Below are 15,886 nucleotides of genomic sequence, written 5' to 3' on the forward strand. Positions count from 1 at the left end.
CTGGGCTGACCGCTGTCATCCTGTGGTTCCAGGTGTGACCCTGACCAGAAGCAAAGATGGGGAAAAAACTGGATCTTTCCAAGCTCACGGACGAGGAGGCCAAGCACATCTGGGAGGTGGTTCAGCGGGACTTCGAGCTTCGAAGGAAAGAGGAGGAAAGGCTAGCGTAAGTCTGCGCAGCTGAGCCCTGGGGCTGCCCTGCGGTCTGGAGGGGCCGTCCCCTTGGGGCCTCTGGGTGGGCAGACGGCGGAAGCTTGGGTGCAGGACACTGGCTGGAAGCCCGGGGCTGGGAGACACCTGCTCTCTGGCCTCAGTCTCTTCTTAATTTAAACGAGGGGACGTGCATTTCCTCCTAACAGTCAGATGCTCGCTGACTAGTTTGGTTTCAGCTCGATCCAGCCCCGGGTGACATTGTCCCCTAGGCCAGGTGATGCCGAGGCCACGGCACTGCACGAATAAAAGAGCTGAAGGTGATGGACAGGGGAGTCTTGAGGCTGGCTGAAACACCCGATGCCAGGATCGAGGGCGTTTGGGACAAAGGCAGACTGACACCTTTCTTTCCAGGGTGGGTGGTGGCCCGTCCTCGCCGTGGATGCCCCGGTGCCGTTTTGCACACCTCTTCCCGCCGGGCTGAGCTGCACCCACCCCGTCACCTTGCATATCCCTCCACCAGACCTTGGCTTAGCTCCCTTGCGGTCTCGTGTTGGCATCTTTTGTGGTCAGGCGGCCTGTTGCAAAGGAGACATTGAGCAAAGACGCGAGCGAGTCAGGGAAGTAGGCACGCCCGTGCCTGAAAGGCTGCTGGCCAACGATGGAGACGCGGTCAGAGGCATGGAGGGTGCGGGCCCGGGGCTGCGGGCCCGGGCAGGGCATGCCCCCCAGCACAGGCGAGTAACAAGACCCCACAGGCAGTGGGGCTACTGAGACACTGTCAAGGTGGGCTTTGAAGGTGGAGCCTGCAAGCTTGCCCACAGGTTGGATGTGGGGTCTCGGGTACGGGAGGTGTCCAGGTCAAGGGTGACTCCAGAGTCTCGGCCTGAGTCATGGGGGCGGGGGGGGGTCACCTCACCCGGGGAAGGCGAGGGTGGAGCAGGTGGGGAGGAAGCAGGACACGGGCAGAGTGTTGACCTCGGGTGGACTGCCAGGCATCAAGGGGATGGGCAGGCTCGGCGCTGGGCGGGAGCTCTGGAGAGACGAAGTGGGGTGCTGCCCGCCAGACGGCCTGGCTGCTCTAGTCACACCAGACTTAGTGGCTTACTGCACACCAGTCTCTCTCCTGGCTCTGGGGTTCAGAAGTCCTACCATCAAGGTGTGGCGGGTGGCCCTCCTTCTGGAGGCTCCAGGGGAGAGGCTGAGCGCTGGCTTTCCGTCTAGAGGTGCCCACACTCCGAGGTTCCTGCCCTTCCCCCACCCTCCAGGCCATCAGCCTTCTGACCTCCAGGCTCTCCCGACCCCTGCTTCTGTCCCATCTCCCGCTGTCTCTCTGAGTTCCCTGCCCTCCTTGCGATGACACTGTCCCACCAAGAGAGTCCAGACCATGCCCCATCCCACAGCCTTAACTGAATCACGTCTGCCAAGTCCCTTGAGCTGTGTAAGGTGACACAGTCTCGGGTTCTAGGGACAAGGTCGTAGATGTTTGGGGGTGGAGGGAGCATTATTGGGCGGAGCCCTGGATTTAGAGGCCTGGGACTGGAGGAGACGCCGAGGCCGGGTTTGGGGGGAAGACAGAGGAAGACGGGGCCCCAGAGGAGGCAGAGAAGGAGCCTCTGGTCCCGCCTGGAGGGGTTCACACACATCCACAGCCCATCAGGTGAAACAAGCTCTCGGAGCCCAGAGCCTGTGGTGCTGGTGGGGGGCCTATATCAGCCCCATGAGGCTTCCGGCTGCCCGCCCCCAAGTGCCCCCACCACCTGTCCTGGGCTGCACATCACCCCCTCTCCCGGGTTTCGGTTTTGAAACCACTTTCACCGCCCTGGTGTCTTGGCCGACGCCCCTGCCCACCCTGCCCCCACCCATCCCTGTCCCCCCGACCCCCGCTTCTCCACGCTCTGAGCTCCCCCCTCTCATTCCCAGCTTACTTTTTTCCCCAGAGCAGTTCCCTCTGCTTCAGCCTGGGCCTGGAGCCCCCCACCCACCCCCAGGGCTGAGGGCCACACGCTCTCAGCCACAGAGCCCCCTGGCTTTTCCTACGGGAAGATCACAGCCTCTCCAGGCACACGGCTGCTGTCACTTTTAGCTTAGACTCTCGGGTTCCCCACATAGTTAGAAAGGCAGGGAAGGTGGGGGGCGGGAACGGGCTCTTCTGGCGGATGCTTTGGGCTAACTGGGCAGTCCCAGCGCAGAGGTGGCTTGGGCGCCTGGGCACATGGTCGGAGAACCAGCTCCCTGGGGGGCTGGGGGCTGGGGAGGGGCTCGCTGTCCCTGCCCTCACCTGCCTGCACGAGGCTCAGAGCTTCGGGGTGAGGCAGGTCTCCTTCGCTGTGAGCAGAGCCCCCGGAGAGCAGCCTGTCACCTACCCCCCAGGGAGATGGGGCTTCTCAGGAGGTGATTCCCCAAGACTAGGGCTTTGTTGAGAGGAAGGAAAATGCAGAGCCCAGGCCCCGCTGACCAGGGGCTGCGGGCAGGGAGGCTTCCCTCTTCTTGAGGCTTTTAGACACGAGAGTGTGACATCACCCCCAAGGGTCACAACTGCACAGACACACACATCTGGACGCGGCCGACTCAGCCCCACACTGCAGGCTGCACCCCCCACAGTCCCTCCCACACCCCCAGCCCCCACCGTGCCCCTCGTGTGTGAGGCCCCCGGTCCTCGGCCCCCTGCGGACCCTCAGCCCTGCCCTTGGGGGCGGAGGCGCCCACAGCCCGACATCCCTCAGAACTGCTCCTCTTCTGCCAACGTTTGCCCCACCTCCCATGCTCGGCCCTTGGCCTCTGCTCTCATGCTCCCTTCTGAATCCAGTCTGTCCTCACTGAGACTTCTAGACCCCACGGACCCCCCCCCCGGGGTCCCCCCATCAGCTCCTTCCTGCTCTGTGGCCCACCCCCCTGGCTGCTCTCTGCTGTCGCCCCTGCTGGCCCTGCACTGACTGCTGTGACCAACAGCTTTGCGCTAAGGACCCCTCTGGAGGGGACACGTCCTACACCCTTGCAGGCTGGGGTCCCCATCTAACCCAGCCCACAGCCTTGCCCAAAAGTTCCTCTCCGGTTCTTAGCAAGGTCCTGAGCTCCCACAGTGGCTCCTCCAGCCTTCACCCCCCTCCAGACCACAGGCCTTGGCAGCCCCTCACCCGCTCACAGAAAGCTCTGGGCTACAGGCATCACTGCCCCCACCTCGGCCTCCTTGAGCCCACACCCCCCGTCTGCCCTGCCCTGGCCCTTCCCTCTCTGCCCCCAGTGCCTCCGTCACTCCCTCTGTCCTCTGTCCTACTGGGAATATCAGTGTAATTAGTCACCGTATTGAAACAAAAACACAGAAGCAAGGAGTTCCCTGGTGGCGCAGGGTTAAGGACCTGGCATTGTTGCTGCTGTGGCAAGAGTTTGTTTGATCCCTGCCCTAGGACCTTCCACATGCTACGGGCATGGCCCCAAAAAACTTAAAATAAGAATAGAAGCCAAAGCAAACGAACAAACACAGAAAGACTTTCTTTTGCTTTCCTTTGTCCCTAACGTGCATCCGGCTAAACGCCGGCACATCTTGCTCCTTTTATTTGAAGGAGCTGCCCATCCTTGCTCTACCTCATGTTGCACTGGACCATCCTGGCAGAAACCCCCAGAGGCCCAGTCAGGAGCCCCTTCTCGGCCCCGGTACCCACCCCCCCCGACCTGGGACTCTGCCCTCCTCGCGGCCCCGTGTCTGTCCCTGGTGTTCCTTTTCCCACGCCCCCTGGCTTTTCTCTGTGGGTGCTTTGCAAGCTCCTCTTTTTCCCCCTGGCCCAGTAAAGGAAGAAATTGCCAAAGACATGTCTTCTCAAAGGAGCAGGATCCAGATGCTTTCTTGGACAGATCTTTCATCTTTCAAGTGCCCAAAAAATAAAGGACTCCTTTGTTATTTATCTGCTTCAAACCAGGAAAAAAAAAAATTCATTAGGCTCACCTTGATGCCCTATATATTAACAAAAATAAAGGAAGAAAACTCCAGCCCAGTTAAATCATCATGTTACTATGCCTCAGGCTACCCTGTCTATTATGGAAACCACCAGCCCCCTCTGCCTATTTAAATTAATTCTATGCCATTTAAAAATCAGTTCTTCTGTGTCATTCTTCACATGTCAAGTTTTCAATAGCCACACACATGAGTAGTGGCTGCCATACTGCACAGGCAGAAATTGAACGTTCTCATCATCACACAAAGTCATTTTGGACAACACTGGCTAAGGAGACAAAACCTGTGTTTTTGGGGGGTTTTTTTGTTTGTTCTTTTTTTTTCTTTTTAGGGCTGCACCCACGGCATATGGAGGTTCCCAGGCTAGGGGTCCAATTGGAGCTACAGCTGCCAGCCTACACCACAGCCACAGCAATATCAGATCCAAGCCGAGTCTTCGACGTACACCACAGCTCATGGCAACGCCAGATCCTTAATCCTCTGGGCAAGGCCAGGGATCGAACCCACAACCTCGTGGTTCCTAGTCAGATTCGTTTCTGCTGCACCACAACGGGAACTCTAGTAGTATGCTATTTCTAATGATTTTTTAATTAATAAATTGGGATAAAAGGATACTTTTTAACATGATGAAAAAAATTTATTCAAACAACAGCCATCTTGATAAAGTAATATTAGAAGCAAGAAAAGCATTTCTGTCATCACTTCTCACCACCAGTTTAGCATGTTCTAGAAGTGCTAGCCCACGCAATTAGAGAAGGTAGCAAAATGAGTAGTATGTGGATGGACAGGGAGGTTACCTGCGGATCATAAAAACCCAAGATAGTTACCTGCAAAACCAAGAAGACAATTGAATAGTCTTATTATATAAGATAAAAGAATATAAAAGAAAATCAGTGTCCCCTTTTTAGACATCAAAGATACCAAATTAGAACATACATAGAAAAAAATCCTATTTATAATAAAAGTATGAGAAACCTAAAAATACACATTTAAGAAATGTGTAAGAACCATATGAAGAACAGTACAGAATATTATTAGACAACATCCCCCAATTGTAAATTATAACAAGTGATACCATGTTCTTTAGATGAACCTTCTGCCGCAAAAATGCTGGCTCCTGAGGAATTCATGTCGAATTCCCAAGGCATTCAGGGAATGTGAAGAAAATAGTACAGAAAAACAAAGACGTAAGAGGGAGCAGTTGAAATAAGAGTAGCAGAGGGGACTTATTCCCTGGGATAATAAAAAATATTTGAGGCTGGAGTTCCCATTGTGGCACAGTGGTTAACGAATCCAATAGGTACCATGAGGTTGTGGGTTCGATCCCTGGCCTCACTCAGTGGGTTAAGGATCCGGCGTTGCCGTGAGCTGTGGTGTAGGTCGGCAGCTGCAGCTCCAATTGGACCCCTAGCCTGGAAACCTCCATATGCCACAGGTGCGGCCCTAAAAAGACAGAAAAAAATGTTAATGCCACATCAGAAAATAAGGTGGCCTTTTCACAGGTGTCAATAATCAGTGAAATAACATGAAAGCCCTAAAATGCAACCAAGTATACATAACAATTTCTAGTCCAATAAGGGCAACATTTCATATCAGTAAGAAAAGGAAGGATTAATAAAAGTTAAGTCACAGTGGACTGAGTGTGGCTAAGGGAGGGAAACTGAGCTCAGACTTTTTATTATTTTATTAAAAATGTATGACATGAAACCGTGGAAATTCCTGGAAGAAAAGGGTGTATAGGTAAATAGATTCATAATCTCGGCTGGAAAACCTTACCTATGACAACACGGGCAGAAATCACAGTGCAAAATACTGATAACTGTGGACTAAATAAGTACATCTGATTTTAAAAAGAAAAGTTTTTTAAAAATCAGAAGAAACAGTTTTAACAAATGGCAAAAATTCTTATCCTTGATATGGAAAGAGAGTCTTAGAATCAGAAAGATAAAGAAGTTTTCCAGATTAGAAAAACACCAAAATCCCAGTGTTTAAGTGGAAAAAGGATGAATGAGACTGCATGGCTGACTCATGTCCCTGGGTGAGGACCGAAGGTGGCCTCAACAGAACGCCCCGTTTTCAAGGGCACAGCCCGCAAGTCAAATATTAGGCCTGTGCTCCTTCCCCAGAAAGGCAAACAGGTGGTGATGTGGGTTTGTAATCTCTGCAAACAGACCCGAATGCCTGCGATTACCCGCGAAAGATGCCCTGGGGTGAGACACGGCCGGCAAACCAGGACTTGCTTGAAAAATAAATAAATCATAACGAGGAATTTGAAGTCACCCTGGGCTGGGCGGCGTGGCCCTTGGACAGGCACCTCCAGCGCTGAAATCACAGGGGCTGAGACAGGAGGTCAGCTGCCCGCCCAGCCTTTGGTCTGGGATCCGTGGGGGATTCCTGTGGGGCCCCCTCTCAGCGGCCTGTCGCTCACAGGTCACCACACGTATTTGCTCCTTATCCGTCTGGCCATCGTTGGGTCGGTCTCTTCAGAAGGCCTCGGAGAACTTTCACGGGTTTCTGTGTCCCTCGTGGTGATGCCTGATGTTTAGCCATAGAATCAGGACCTCAGACTCCGTCGTGGCTCCTCAGTCCCTGTGACGTTGTGTCTGTCCCCTTTCGGCTCCCTGACACTCGTGTCTCGCTTGGTTGGCATCCTTTCCATCACGTTGTCTCTCGGTTCTGTGACTCAGATCTTTCTTGCTCACTTGTCTTTTTCAAAACCTTTTTTTATTAAAGTGTAGTTGATTCAGGATGTTGCGGCACCTGCTGCTGTACGGCAACGTGACTCTTAAGCACCATCCTTGAAATGCGTGTTTCGGTCCCCGGGAGCGCGTCTTCAGCTCTCTTCCCAGCGATGGCTCGGGGTGGGGATTTTATATGCTGGAGCCTCGCAGCTGGGAGTCGGCTTTCTGCTCTCACGCGTTCCGCTCCGAACCCCGGCAGATAGTGAACCCCCAGAGACGCCCGTACCCTGACCCCCCGAGCCTGTCGTAGGTTCCACGGCAGAGGGGGCTAAGATCGCAGATGCGGTTAAGGCTGCTCATCAGGGGTCTGGACACCGGGAAAAGATGCTGGGTTCCCGGGTGGGCCAGTGTGGTCACAGGGGCCTGGGAAGTGGATGGAAATGGGAGACAGGATGCGTACGGGTCAGTGTGAGAAGGACTCAGCCCACCGTTGCTGGCTCTGAAAATGGAAGAAGAAGCCAGCAACCAGGGACTGCAGGTGCCCCCTAGCAGCTGGGAAGGGCAAGGGACAGACTTTCCCCAGAGCCTCCTGGAAGGACCCAGTCCTGCCAATACCTTGATTTTAGGCAGCACCTAGGACCTTCCTCGTGAGAGGGGAGGAGTCAGTGCTTGGCGTCAGAGCATCGAGGGACCAGCTGACTCTCTTGTAGGGGCTGATGACGCTGGTGACTTTTCGGTTGAAGCCAGTGCTCGTTAACCATCTGAAACCCCCAGGGCTCTGAAGAATTATGCTCCATCTCCGCTGCCTGTGCTCTGAAAATGAAACAAGGCCTGGATGGCAGCATATGTCTGTTGACAGCCTGCTTCACTGAATATGTGAAGCTCACTGATGAAACCTACGGCTCAGAAAAAGATTCCTTGCAAAGTATGAAAGCCCATAGACAAGGCACCTGGTCACCCAAGAGCTCCGACGGATCTGGACGACAAGGGTAGTGTTGTTTGGGGAGTTCTCGTTGTGGCTCCGTGGAAATGAATCTGACTAGTATCCATGAGGTTTGATCCCTGGCCTTGCTCAGTGGGTTAAGGATCCGGCATTGCCATGAGCTATGGTATAAGTCGCAGGTGTGGCTCAAATCCCGCATTGCTGTGGCTGAGGTGTAGGCCAGCAGCTGCAGCTCCGATTCGACCCCTAGCCTGGGAACCTCCCTATGCTACAGGTGCGGCCCCATAAAGACGAAAGACAAAAAAAAGAGAGAGAGAGGGAGAAATTAGTGTTGTTTTCATGCCTGCTAACACAGCATCCATTCTGCAGCCCATGGATTAAGGACTGATTTCAACTTTCAGGTCTGATTCTTTAGGAAGTACTCTTCACGAGGCTGTAGTGCCAGATAGTGATTCCCCTGATGGATCTGGGGAAAGTGCATTGAAAACGTTTTAGAAAGGATGCGTCATCCGAGACGCCATGAAGTGCATCCGTGATGCCCGTTGTATACAGGACAGATGGGTGACGGGGACCTACTGTGTAGCACAGGGGAATTTACTCAGTTCTGTGTGGTAGCTTGTTTGGGAAGAGACTCTGGAGGGGAATGGGTCTGTGTGTAACTGACTTGCTTGGCTGTGCACCAATTAATACAACTTTGTGGGTCGACTATATTCCAACAAAATTTTTAGAAATTAAAAAAATAAAATATATTAACAGCCATTCCAAAATATAAACAAAAAAAAAGAACATCTGTGATTCATGGGAAGAGGTCAAAGTATCAACACTTTGAAATGTTTATAAGAAGTTTAGGAGTTTAGAAGAAGTTGATTCCAGCCCCCTTGGATGCCTTTGAGAGGTTCGGGACTTCAGGAGAGGGAATAACTGCAGATGCGGTGGAAGCAGAAACAGAGCTAGAATTAGCTCTGTTGGGGGTTAAGAACCCAGCAGTGTCCATGAGGGTGCAGGTTTGATCCCTGGCCTTGATCCCTGGCGTTGCCACAAGCTGCAGTGTAGGTCGCAGATGCAGCTCTCATCCAGGGCTGCCATGACTGTGGTGTAGGCCTGCAGCTTCAGCTCTGATTCAGGCCCTAGCCCAGGAACTTCCATATGCCACAGGTGCAGCCCTAAAAAAAAAAAAAAAAAATAAGTGGGGCCTGAAGATGTGGCTGAATTTATCCCGCAATACAACTTGAATGGATGAGAAGTTGCTTCTTACAGACCAGCAAAGAAAGTGGTTTCTTGAGATAGAATCTACTCTTGGTGAAGAGGCTGTGAAGACTGTTGGAATGACAACAAAGGATTTAGACTATTCCATAAACCTGGTTGATGGAGCAGCAGCAGCGTTTGAGAGAATTGGCTCCAATTTTGAAAGTTCTACTGTGTGTAAAATGCTGTCAAACAGCCTTGCAGGCTGCAGAGTAATTGGTCATGGAAGGAAGACGCGACCAGTGCAGCTTCATGGCTGTCTTAGTTTAGGAAATTGGCTCAGTGACCCCAGCTTTCAGCAAGCACCACCCTGACTAGTCAGCAGTCACCAGCATTAAGGCCAGACCTTCCACCAGCAAAAAGACCATGACTTGGTCGGAGCTCCCGTTTTGTGGCGCAGCAGAAACGAATCCGACTAGGAACCATGGGGTTGCGGGTTTGATCCCTCCTGGCCTTGCTCAGTAGGTGAAGGATCCAGCATTGCCATGAGCTGTGGTGTAGATGGAAGACAGCTCAGATCCCGCGTTGCTGAGGCTGTGGTATAGGCACGCAGCTGGAGCTCCTATTAGACCCCTAGCCTGGGAACCTCCCTCCATATGCCACTGGTACAGCCCTAAAAAGCAATAAAAATAAAAATAAAAAAATATGACTTGCTGAAGGCTCAGATGAGGGTTAGCAATTTTCAACAACAAATTTTTTTTCTTGTCTTTTTGTCTTTTTAGGGCTGTACCACGGCATATGGAAGTTCCCAGGCTAGGAGTCTAATGGGAGCTGCAGCTGCTGGCCTACTCCACAACAACAGCAACACGGGGTCCGAGCCGCGTCTGCAACCTGCACCATAACTCATGGCAACACCAGATCCTTAACCCACTGAGTGAGGCCAGGGATCGAACCGCAACCTCATGGTTCCTAGTTGGATTCATTAACCACTGAGCCACGACGGGAACTCCAACAATAAAATATTTTAAATGAAGGTCTGTACATTGTATTTTCAAGCATAGGGCTACTCACACCTTAGAGACTTCAGCTTAGTGTAAACAAAACTTTTATTTGCACTAGGAAACCAAAAAACTCGTGTGACTCACTTTATTGCAATATTCCCTTTATCACAGTGGGTCTGGAACTAAGACCGCAGTAGCGAATGTCCTGCCCGCTGTTTGCCCTCCTCTGGCTGGTTTCCTGTCACCTTCTCCTCGTTTCTGTCTTCCCGGCCTTTTATCTGCTTTCTAGGGGCTTCTAAATCCCGTTCTCCTGTGCTTTGGCCCAAGGGACCCATTAGATTCTTCAAGTATTGAGAACCCCAAAGGCTTTTGTTTCTCTGGGTTATCTCCATTGATATTTAGCTCATCAAAAATTAAAACTGGGCACTTTAAAAACCGTCATGCGTTTAAGACCGCAATCAACCCCTTCCATGTCGACATAGGTGCAATGCTTATGCAAAAAATAACTTTTTTCCAAAACAAAAACGTGAGTGAGGAAAATGGCATTAATTCCCTATTTTTGAAAATCCTGGTGACGTCCAACGTGATCGGAGAGAGGCAGATGCTCGCGGTTCCTTTGCCTGCCACGTGTTGTGATGTGCCGTTTTGGCTGAGGGGTTGGAAGAAAGCCTAGCCTCATGCAGATGTGTGGTAGGAAAAAGCAGGAGTGCTTTTGTCGCCTTTTCAGATAATTATGGCCATTATGTTTTGATAACACGTGAAACCCTACAACTGTAGCTTCTTAAAGGCGGTTTCACCGCGGAATCTGAAGTCACATCAATGCACTTTCCCTTCCTCGTTCCGTTAAAGTCTGGTCTCTCCTGCACTTGGGGTGGCTCTGCTGTCAGTTTGTGATTTTGTGACACCTATGCAGACTTGCCAAATATCGATACATTTCATTATATGTAACCCCCAAAAAATCACATTCATCACTGTCACCCCGACCTCATGGGTTATCTCTCAGTGATGCAAAATGTCAGGCTCAGGGAAGCAGAGACATAGGTTTTCCGAAAGTCTTCTCTGCGCTTGAAAGCTTGAGTTTCGGCATTTGCGACAGATCCTGTTACTGGACACACGTCTCATCAAAGACACGCTTCATCGAGACACCCTTTCCTTTCCTTTCCTTTCCTCTCCTGTCCTGTCCTGTCCTTTCCGGCAGAGAGCAGAGCAGTCTTGGCAGCCGGTCCGGGCTGTCCCTCCACCTCGATCCGTGCTGAGGCCCCAGAACGTTCGACCATCCTTGCTTTTGCATCACCGGTGCTGGGGTCAAAGGGCAAAGAAGACAAATAACACCTTAGTGCTGCTGTGAACAGAGTCTGACCTTGGGAAGCCTGTCAGAAGGTCTCAGGCGTCCCCAGAGGTCCTTGGACCACACCTGGAGAATCACTGCCCTGAATCACTGGCCTTGGAGTTCCCTGGTGGCTCGGCAGGCTGAGGATCCGGTGTTGTCACTGCTCTGGCTCTGGTTACAGCTGTGCTCGGGTTCCATCCCTGGCCCAGGAGCATCCACGTGCTGCGGGCAAGGACTCGGCATTCTGCCCATTGCCACCCTCAGTCCCCTGCCAGTCCCCTGCCATCTTTATGTCAGCCCAGTCTTCCCTACCTCAGAGCACAAAGCCCAGGGTCCCTTCACTCAGCCTGGCTTCTTCTTACTCCTCTCCTCCACCCGGTACCCACTCAGCACACCGAGCAGACTGGTTTCACGTCTTCCTCCGTTTCTGGTGGTAAATCACATCCAGGGCATCTTTTGTTCTGAAGGTGACCTTACCCTGTGGCTGTGTGTTAGGCTCTGACCGGCTCATGCACCTGTATGGCCTGACATCTGGTCAACCCCGTACTTGCGATAAGCAGGATGTGCGGGCTGCTCCGGCCCCTCCCCATCCCCCAGGTCGGTTGATGTGCCCTGCAGTTGGCAGGCACCTGCTGTTACTCTGCTGGACCAGCGTGGGGCCTCCTCAACCCGCGCTTCCCGTCCTCCAGCTGTGAAAGAAGAGAAGTCGCACCTCATTGTCCATCCCCCTCAAATTCAGCACCTGAAAGACATCCATGTCCGGCCTCCACCCTGGGCCCTTCCAGGCTCTCACTGCATCCCGGGATGCGGGGTTCTCATCCTTCTTCCTGCTGAGCTGGGCTCAGCCTCTGTAGAGAACAAGGGACACTTCCTGGGAGAGAGGCTGGCCGAGGCCCTGCCCAGCCAAGGGGTGGCCTCTGTGTTTGGGGGCTGGAGCAGATACAGCAAGAGTAGGCGTGGTGGCTACCGGGCCCTTCCCACCTGGCCCCCGGCACCCCCTGCTTCCGGCAGACACGCTCTTTATCTTGCAATGCAGCTTTCTCTAGGCTGGAGGCTCTAGGCGACAGTTTCCTGCTAGGTTCCTGCCAGCATTTGGCCATTTTTTCTTGGTCTCAGAGCCGAGACAAGAGCCTTGTGTTTGTGTCCGTCTTTGTGGGTATTTGGGTGTGTAGTTGGGACGTGGAGTCGAGGCCACTTTCACGAGAAGGAGACGCCCAGCACGCACCACCGCATCGTTCTCAGCCTCCACGTGCTCAGGCGCCCTCCGTCCGCAGCCCCAGGGTCGCAGGGGTCTCAGGAGACGGTGGCGCCTAGTGTCTGGCTGGGTTTCATCACTAAGAATGAATTCATCTGATCCCATTTGAAACTAAAAATATTATGCTTGGCCGACATCCTCTGCCATCAGAACAAAAGCCATGTTCCTTCGCTGGGGGCGTGTTTGCTGGTCAGTTCCCTTTGGCAAGGTCACCCGGGAGCTGTTTGAGAGCCTGACCAGGAGAAGAACTGGTTTTCCTGGGACTTGGGTGCTGGCCCGTCCCTGCTCTGGGCAGTCTCCAAGCCACACTGTTTGAGCCTGGCTCTGTGGGGACAGACTCGGAGACTCAGCTCAGCCTGTCTCCCTGGGGAAGAGCCCCGAAGCTGCTTGAGAAAGAAATGCCACCTGACTTTGCCCTCAGGACCCCGTGTGGCCTGTTGAGGGAGGTTGTTCGGGCAGCAGCGGGACCGCTGGGTGCTAGTGGCCACAGGTCCACGCTCATCCAGCTACACAGGGGCACTGAGCAGAGTCTCCCAGCTGTGGGCTGTGCCTCAGAAGAGCCCAGGTTCAGGGTCAGAGCTGGGGAACGACCCTGGGCTTCAGGAGCCCTGTACATCCTCTTCCTGTGACATTGAGCTCCGTGAGGTTGTGCAGGCAGTGGGGGGACCTGCCCCCAGCCTGTGATTCTGAACCTTTATGGTTCATAGACCTTCAGCAATGAGAGAAATATTTGGGCACGATGCCTGGGAAAAATGCATAGCTGCGAACAGTTACAGAGATATTTAAATGCAGTTTGACTTCTGTGACAATAACGTGTTGCAGCTTCAACCCACCCAAATGGCACCTGTTTGAACCCAGCCTCCTGGTCCCCACCCCCACAGAAAGGCTGAGGCAGGGATGGTGCTGCCGACCATGAGGGCTGCCTGTGTGCCTTTGCCTGGCTTTGGGTCACCGTTCTTTGCATACGAGAGAGTCGTGTGTGTGTGTGTGTGTGTGTGTGTGTGTGTGTACCCATGTGCACACAATTGTGTACATTTAAAGCCTGTTGCAAAAACAAGCCGTTTGCTATGCTCTTGTTTCCAATACAGGGGACTGAAGGGCAAGATCAAGAAGGAAAGCTCCAGGAGGGAGCTGCTTTCGGACACGGCCCACCCGGACGACACCCACTGCGCCCGCTGCCTGCAGCCCTACCGGTTCCTCTCGGCCCCCAAGAGGCAGTGCCTGGACTGCGGCCTCTGCACCTGCCAAGACTGTGGCCACGCCCACCCGGAGGAGCAGGGCTGGCTCTGCGACCCCTGCCACCTGGCCAGGTGAGCGGGCTGGGAGGTCAAGCGGGTCTGCTGGCTGGGGTCGCAGCCTGTCCCTTCTGAGGAGTGTGTGGGGGGACAGGGGGTGTATGTATCTCTGGGGTGTGCGTGTGTGTGTGGGGGGGGGGTGTATGCATGTATTCATGTGTGTGGAGGGTATGTGGGGGGGGTGTATGTATGTGGGGGGGTGTAAGAGCGTGGGTGTGTGTGGGAGTGTGTGCAGGTGTGTATATATGTGTTTGTGTGTGGGTATGGATTTCTGTGCATATGTGTGGGCGTGCGTGTGTGTATATTTGTGGGTGTGTATTTATGTGTAAACGTGTGTTTGTGTGTGTATTTATGTGTGTGTGTGTGTATGCATGCATATATGTGTGTATATGTGTGGGTGTGAGTGGGTGTGTGTGTATGTGGGGGGGGTGCATGTGTGGGTGTGGATTTACGTCTGGGTGTGTGCATGGGTGTGGATTTGCGTGTGTGTGTGTGCACGCGTGCGTGTGCTGCCCGCCCAGGCCGTGGCGCAGGCCTGAGCCGCGTGTCCCCGCAGGGTGGTGAAGATGGGCTCGCTCGAGTGGTACTACGGGCACGTGCGCGCCCGCTTCAAGCGCTTCGGGAGCGCGCAGGTGGTGCGGTCCCTGCGCGGGCGGCTGCGGGGAGGAGGTAAGAGGGGCCCTGGCTCCCGGGGCGTCCGATGCGGGGCCCAGCCGCTCTCCTTTCAGCCAACACTCCCCGTGGGCCTGGCGGTCACCAGGACTTGAGGAGACGGGTTACGACTCAGTGGTTTGTTTTAATATTTTGAATCCAAGTGCTTATTCCCCCAAGAGCCTGAAATCCAGCTGTGTTCTCACACTAAATTACTCTCACGGAAATTCTCCGATCAGGTCCACCTTCTGGCGTCTGGGCAGAGGGCTGTTTCGGGAAGGACGTGAGAGCCTGGGTCTGGAAGCTACTCCTGAACCCGAGTGGAGATAGCTGAGCAGTGTTTATGGGACGCGCAGGCCTTGTCCCTGTCACTGGAGCAAGAGCCTCTGCCCTCAAGCCTGGCTGGGCATTCGCGTGTCTGGGGACATGGCGACCTGCCCGCCCCCGTGTGGGGACCGTGGAGAGTGCGCTTGGGTCTGGGGCTTCTGTGGATCTGGAATTGCCCCCCCCCCCCGCATCTCCCCCAGGCCTTCCGGGGGGTGCCTTACTTGTGTCTTATGTCCCTAAAGCCCCCAGTTGCTAGGCAGCTGCAGGGGCTGGGCACGGCCGCTCCCGGGGTGTTGGCACACTCACTGGGCCTGGCACAGGCGTGTGGAAGGCTCTTAGCAGGTTGTTGAATTTAGGACAGGCCACCCTCACCTGTGATGGCGTTTAGCACCAGGAGTAACAGACCGGGGGGTGAGGGGGCTTCTTGGGGATGAGGGGGCAGGAGGCACGTGGCAAATCATTGAAACCAGGACATTTTTAAGAGTAAGTGTTGCCCCCTGAAAACCAGGCTGAGACAACAGGCATCACTAGGAGTGCCCTGGTGACATGGGGTGGCACTGTCACCCTACTCCTGGGGGGAGGGATCCCCACCTCCTCCCCAGGCTGCTCCCTCGTGGCTGATACATCTGTCTCAGCTGGAGCTCATCAGTAAACCCCGGGACCCCACACCCGATTGGGAGCCAGCCGAGGGGTCTTCCCGCAGCAACAGGAATGGTCCAGCATCCTCTGCAGGGCTCAGGCCTGGGAACCACAGGCAGGACAGGGAAGCATGTGCGAATCTCAGGCCCAAAGGCCCCGCTAACAGCAGAAAACCGCAGGCCACATCAGAACCCTGAGGACCTGGGCCTTGCCGCCAGAGCTGCCGATTCCTAAGGACCATAATGGGCTCAGGAAACTGCGTTAGGTAAAAGGTCACGGGGCTTCTGATGCCCAGCCAGGGTCCAGAGCTGGGAAACCAGTGCCCTTCAAAACCTGCCAGCTTCAAAACGGTCACCAGTGGGGCCAGCAGGTGGCACTGTGGAGCAACAAAAATTAGACCAGCTGCTCTGAGACTGCTGCTCGGGTCTCAGGTCGGGTGATCACCCAGGGCTGAGGTCTCCCTACTGGCACCTGCGA

General features: G+C 54.1%; 1 protein-coding gene across 3 annotated transcripts in view; it reads left to right on the top strand.

Annotated features, from left to right (window-relative positions):
• MLPH (melanophilin) overlaps positions 1 to 15,886 on the top strand; it is a 50,245-nt gene that overhangs the window by 12,926 nt on the left and 21,433 nt on the right. For all 3 annotated transcript variants that reach the window (XM_047773854.1, XM_047773852.1, XM_047773853.1), the window contains exons 2-4: positions 33 to 166; positions 13,586 to 13,807; positions 14,349 to 14,461. In XM_047773854.1, the coding sequence (XP_047629810.1) occupies positions 57 to 166; positions 13,586 to 13,807; positions 14,349 to 14,461 (445 nt within the window). In that variant the 5' untranslated portion in view covers positions 33 to 56. The remainder of the gene's footprint in view (positions 1 to 32; positions 167 to 13,585; positions 13,808 to 14,348; positions 14,462 to 15,886) is intronic.

Source organism: Phacochoerus africanus, chromosome 3, assembly GCF_016906955.1.
Source record: "Phacochoerus africanus isolate WHEZ1 chromosome 3, ROS_Pafr_v1, whole genome shotgun sequence".
NCBI lineage: Eukaryota > Metazoa > Chordata > Mammalia > Artiodactyla > Suidae > Phacochoerus > Phacochoerus africanus.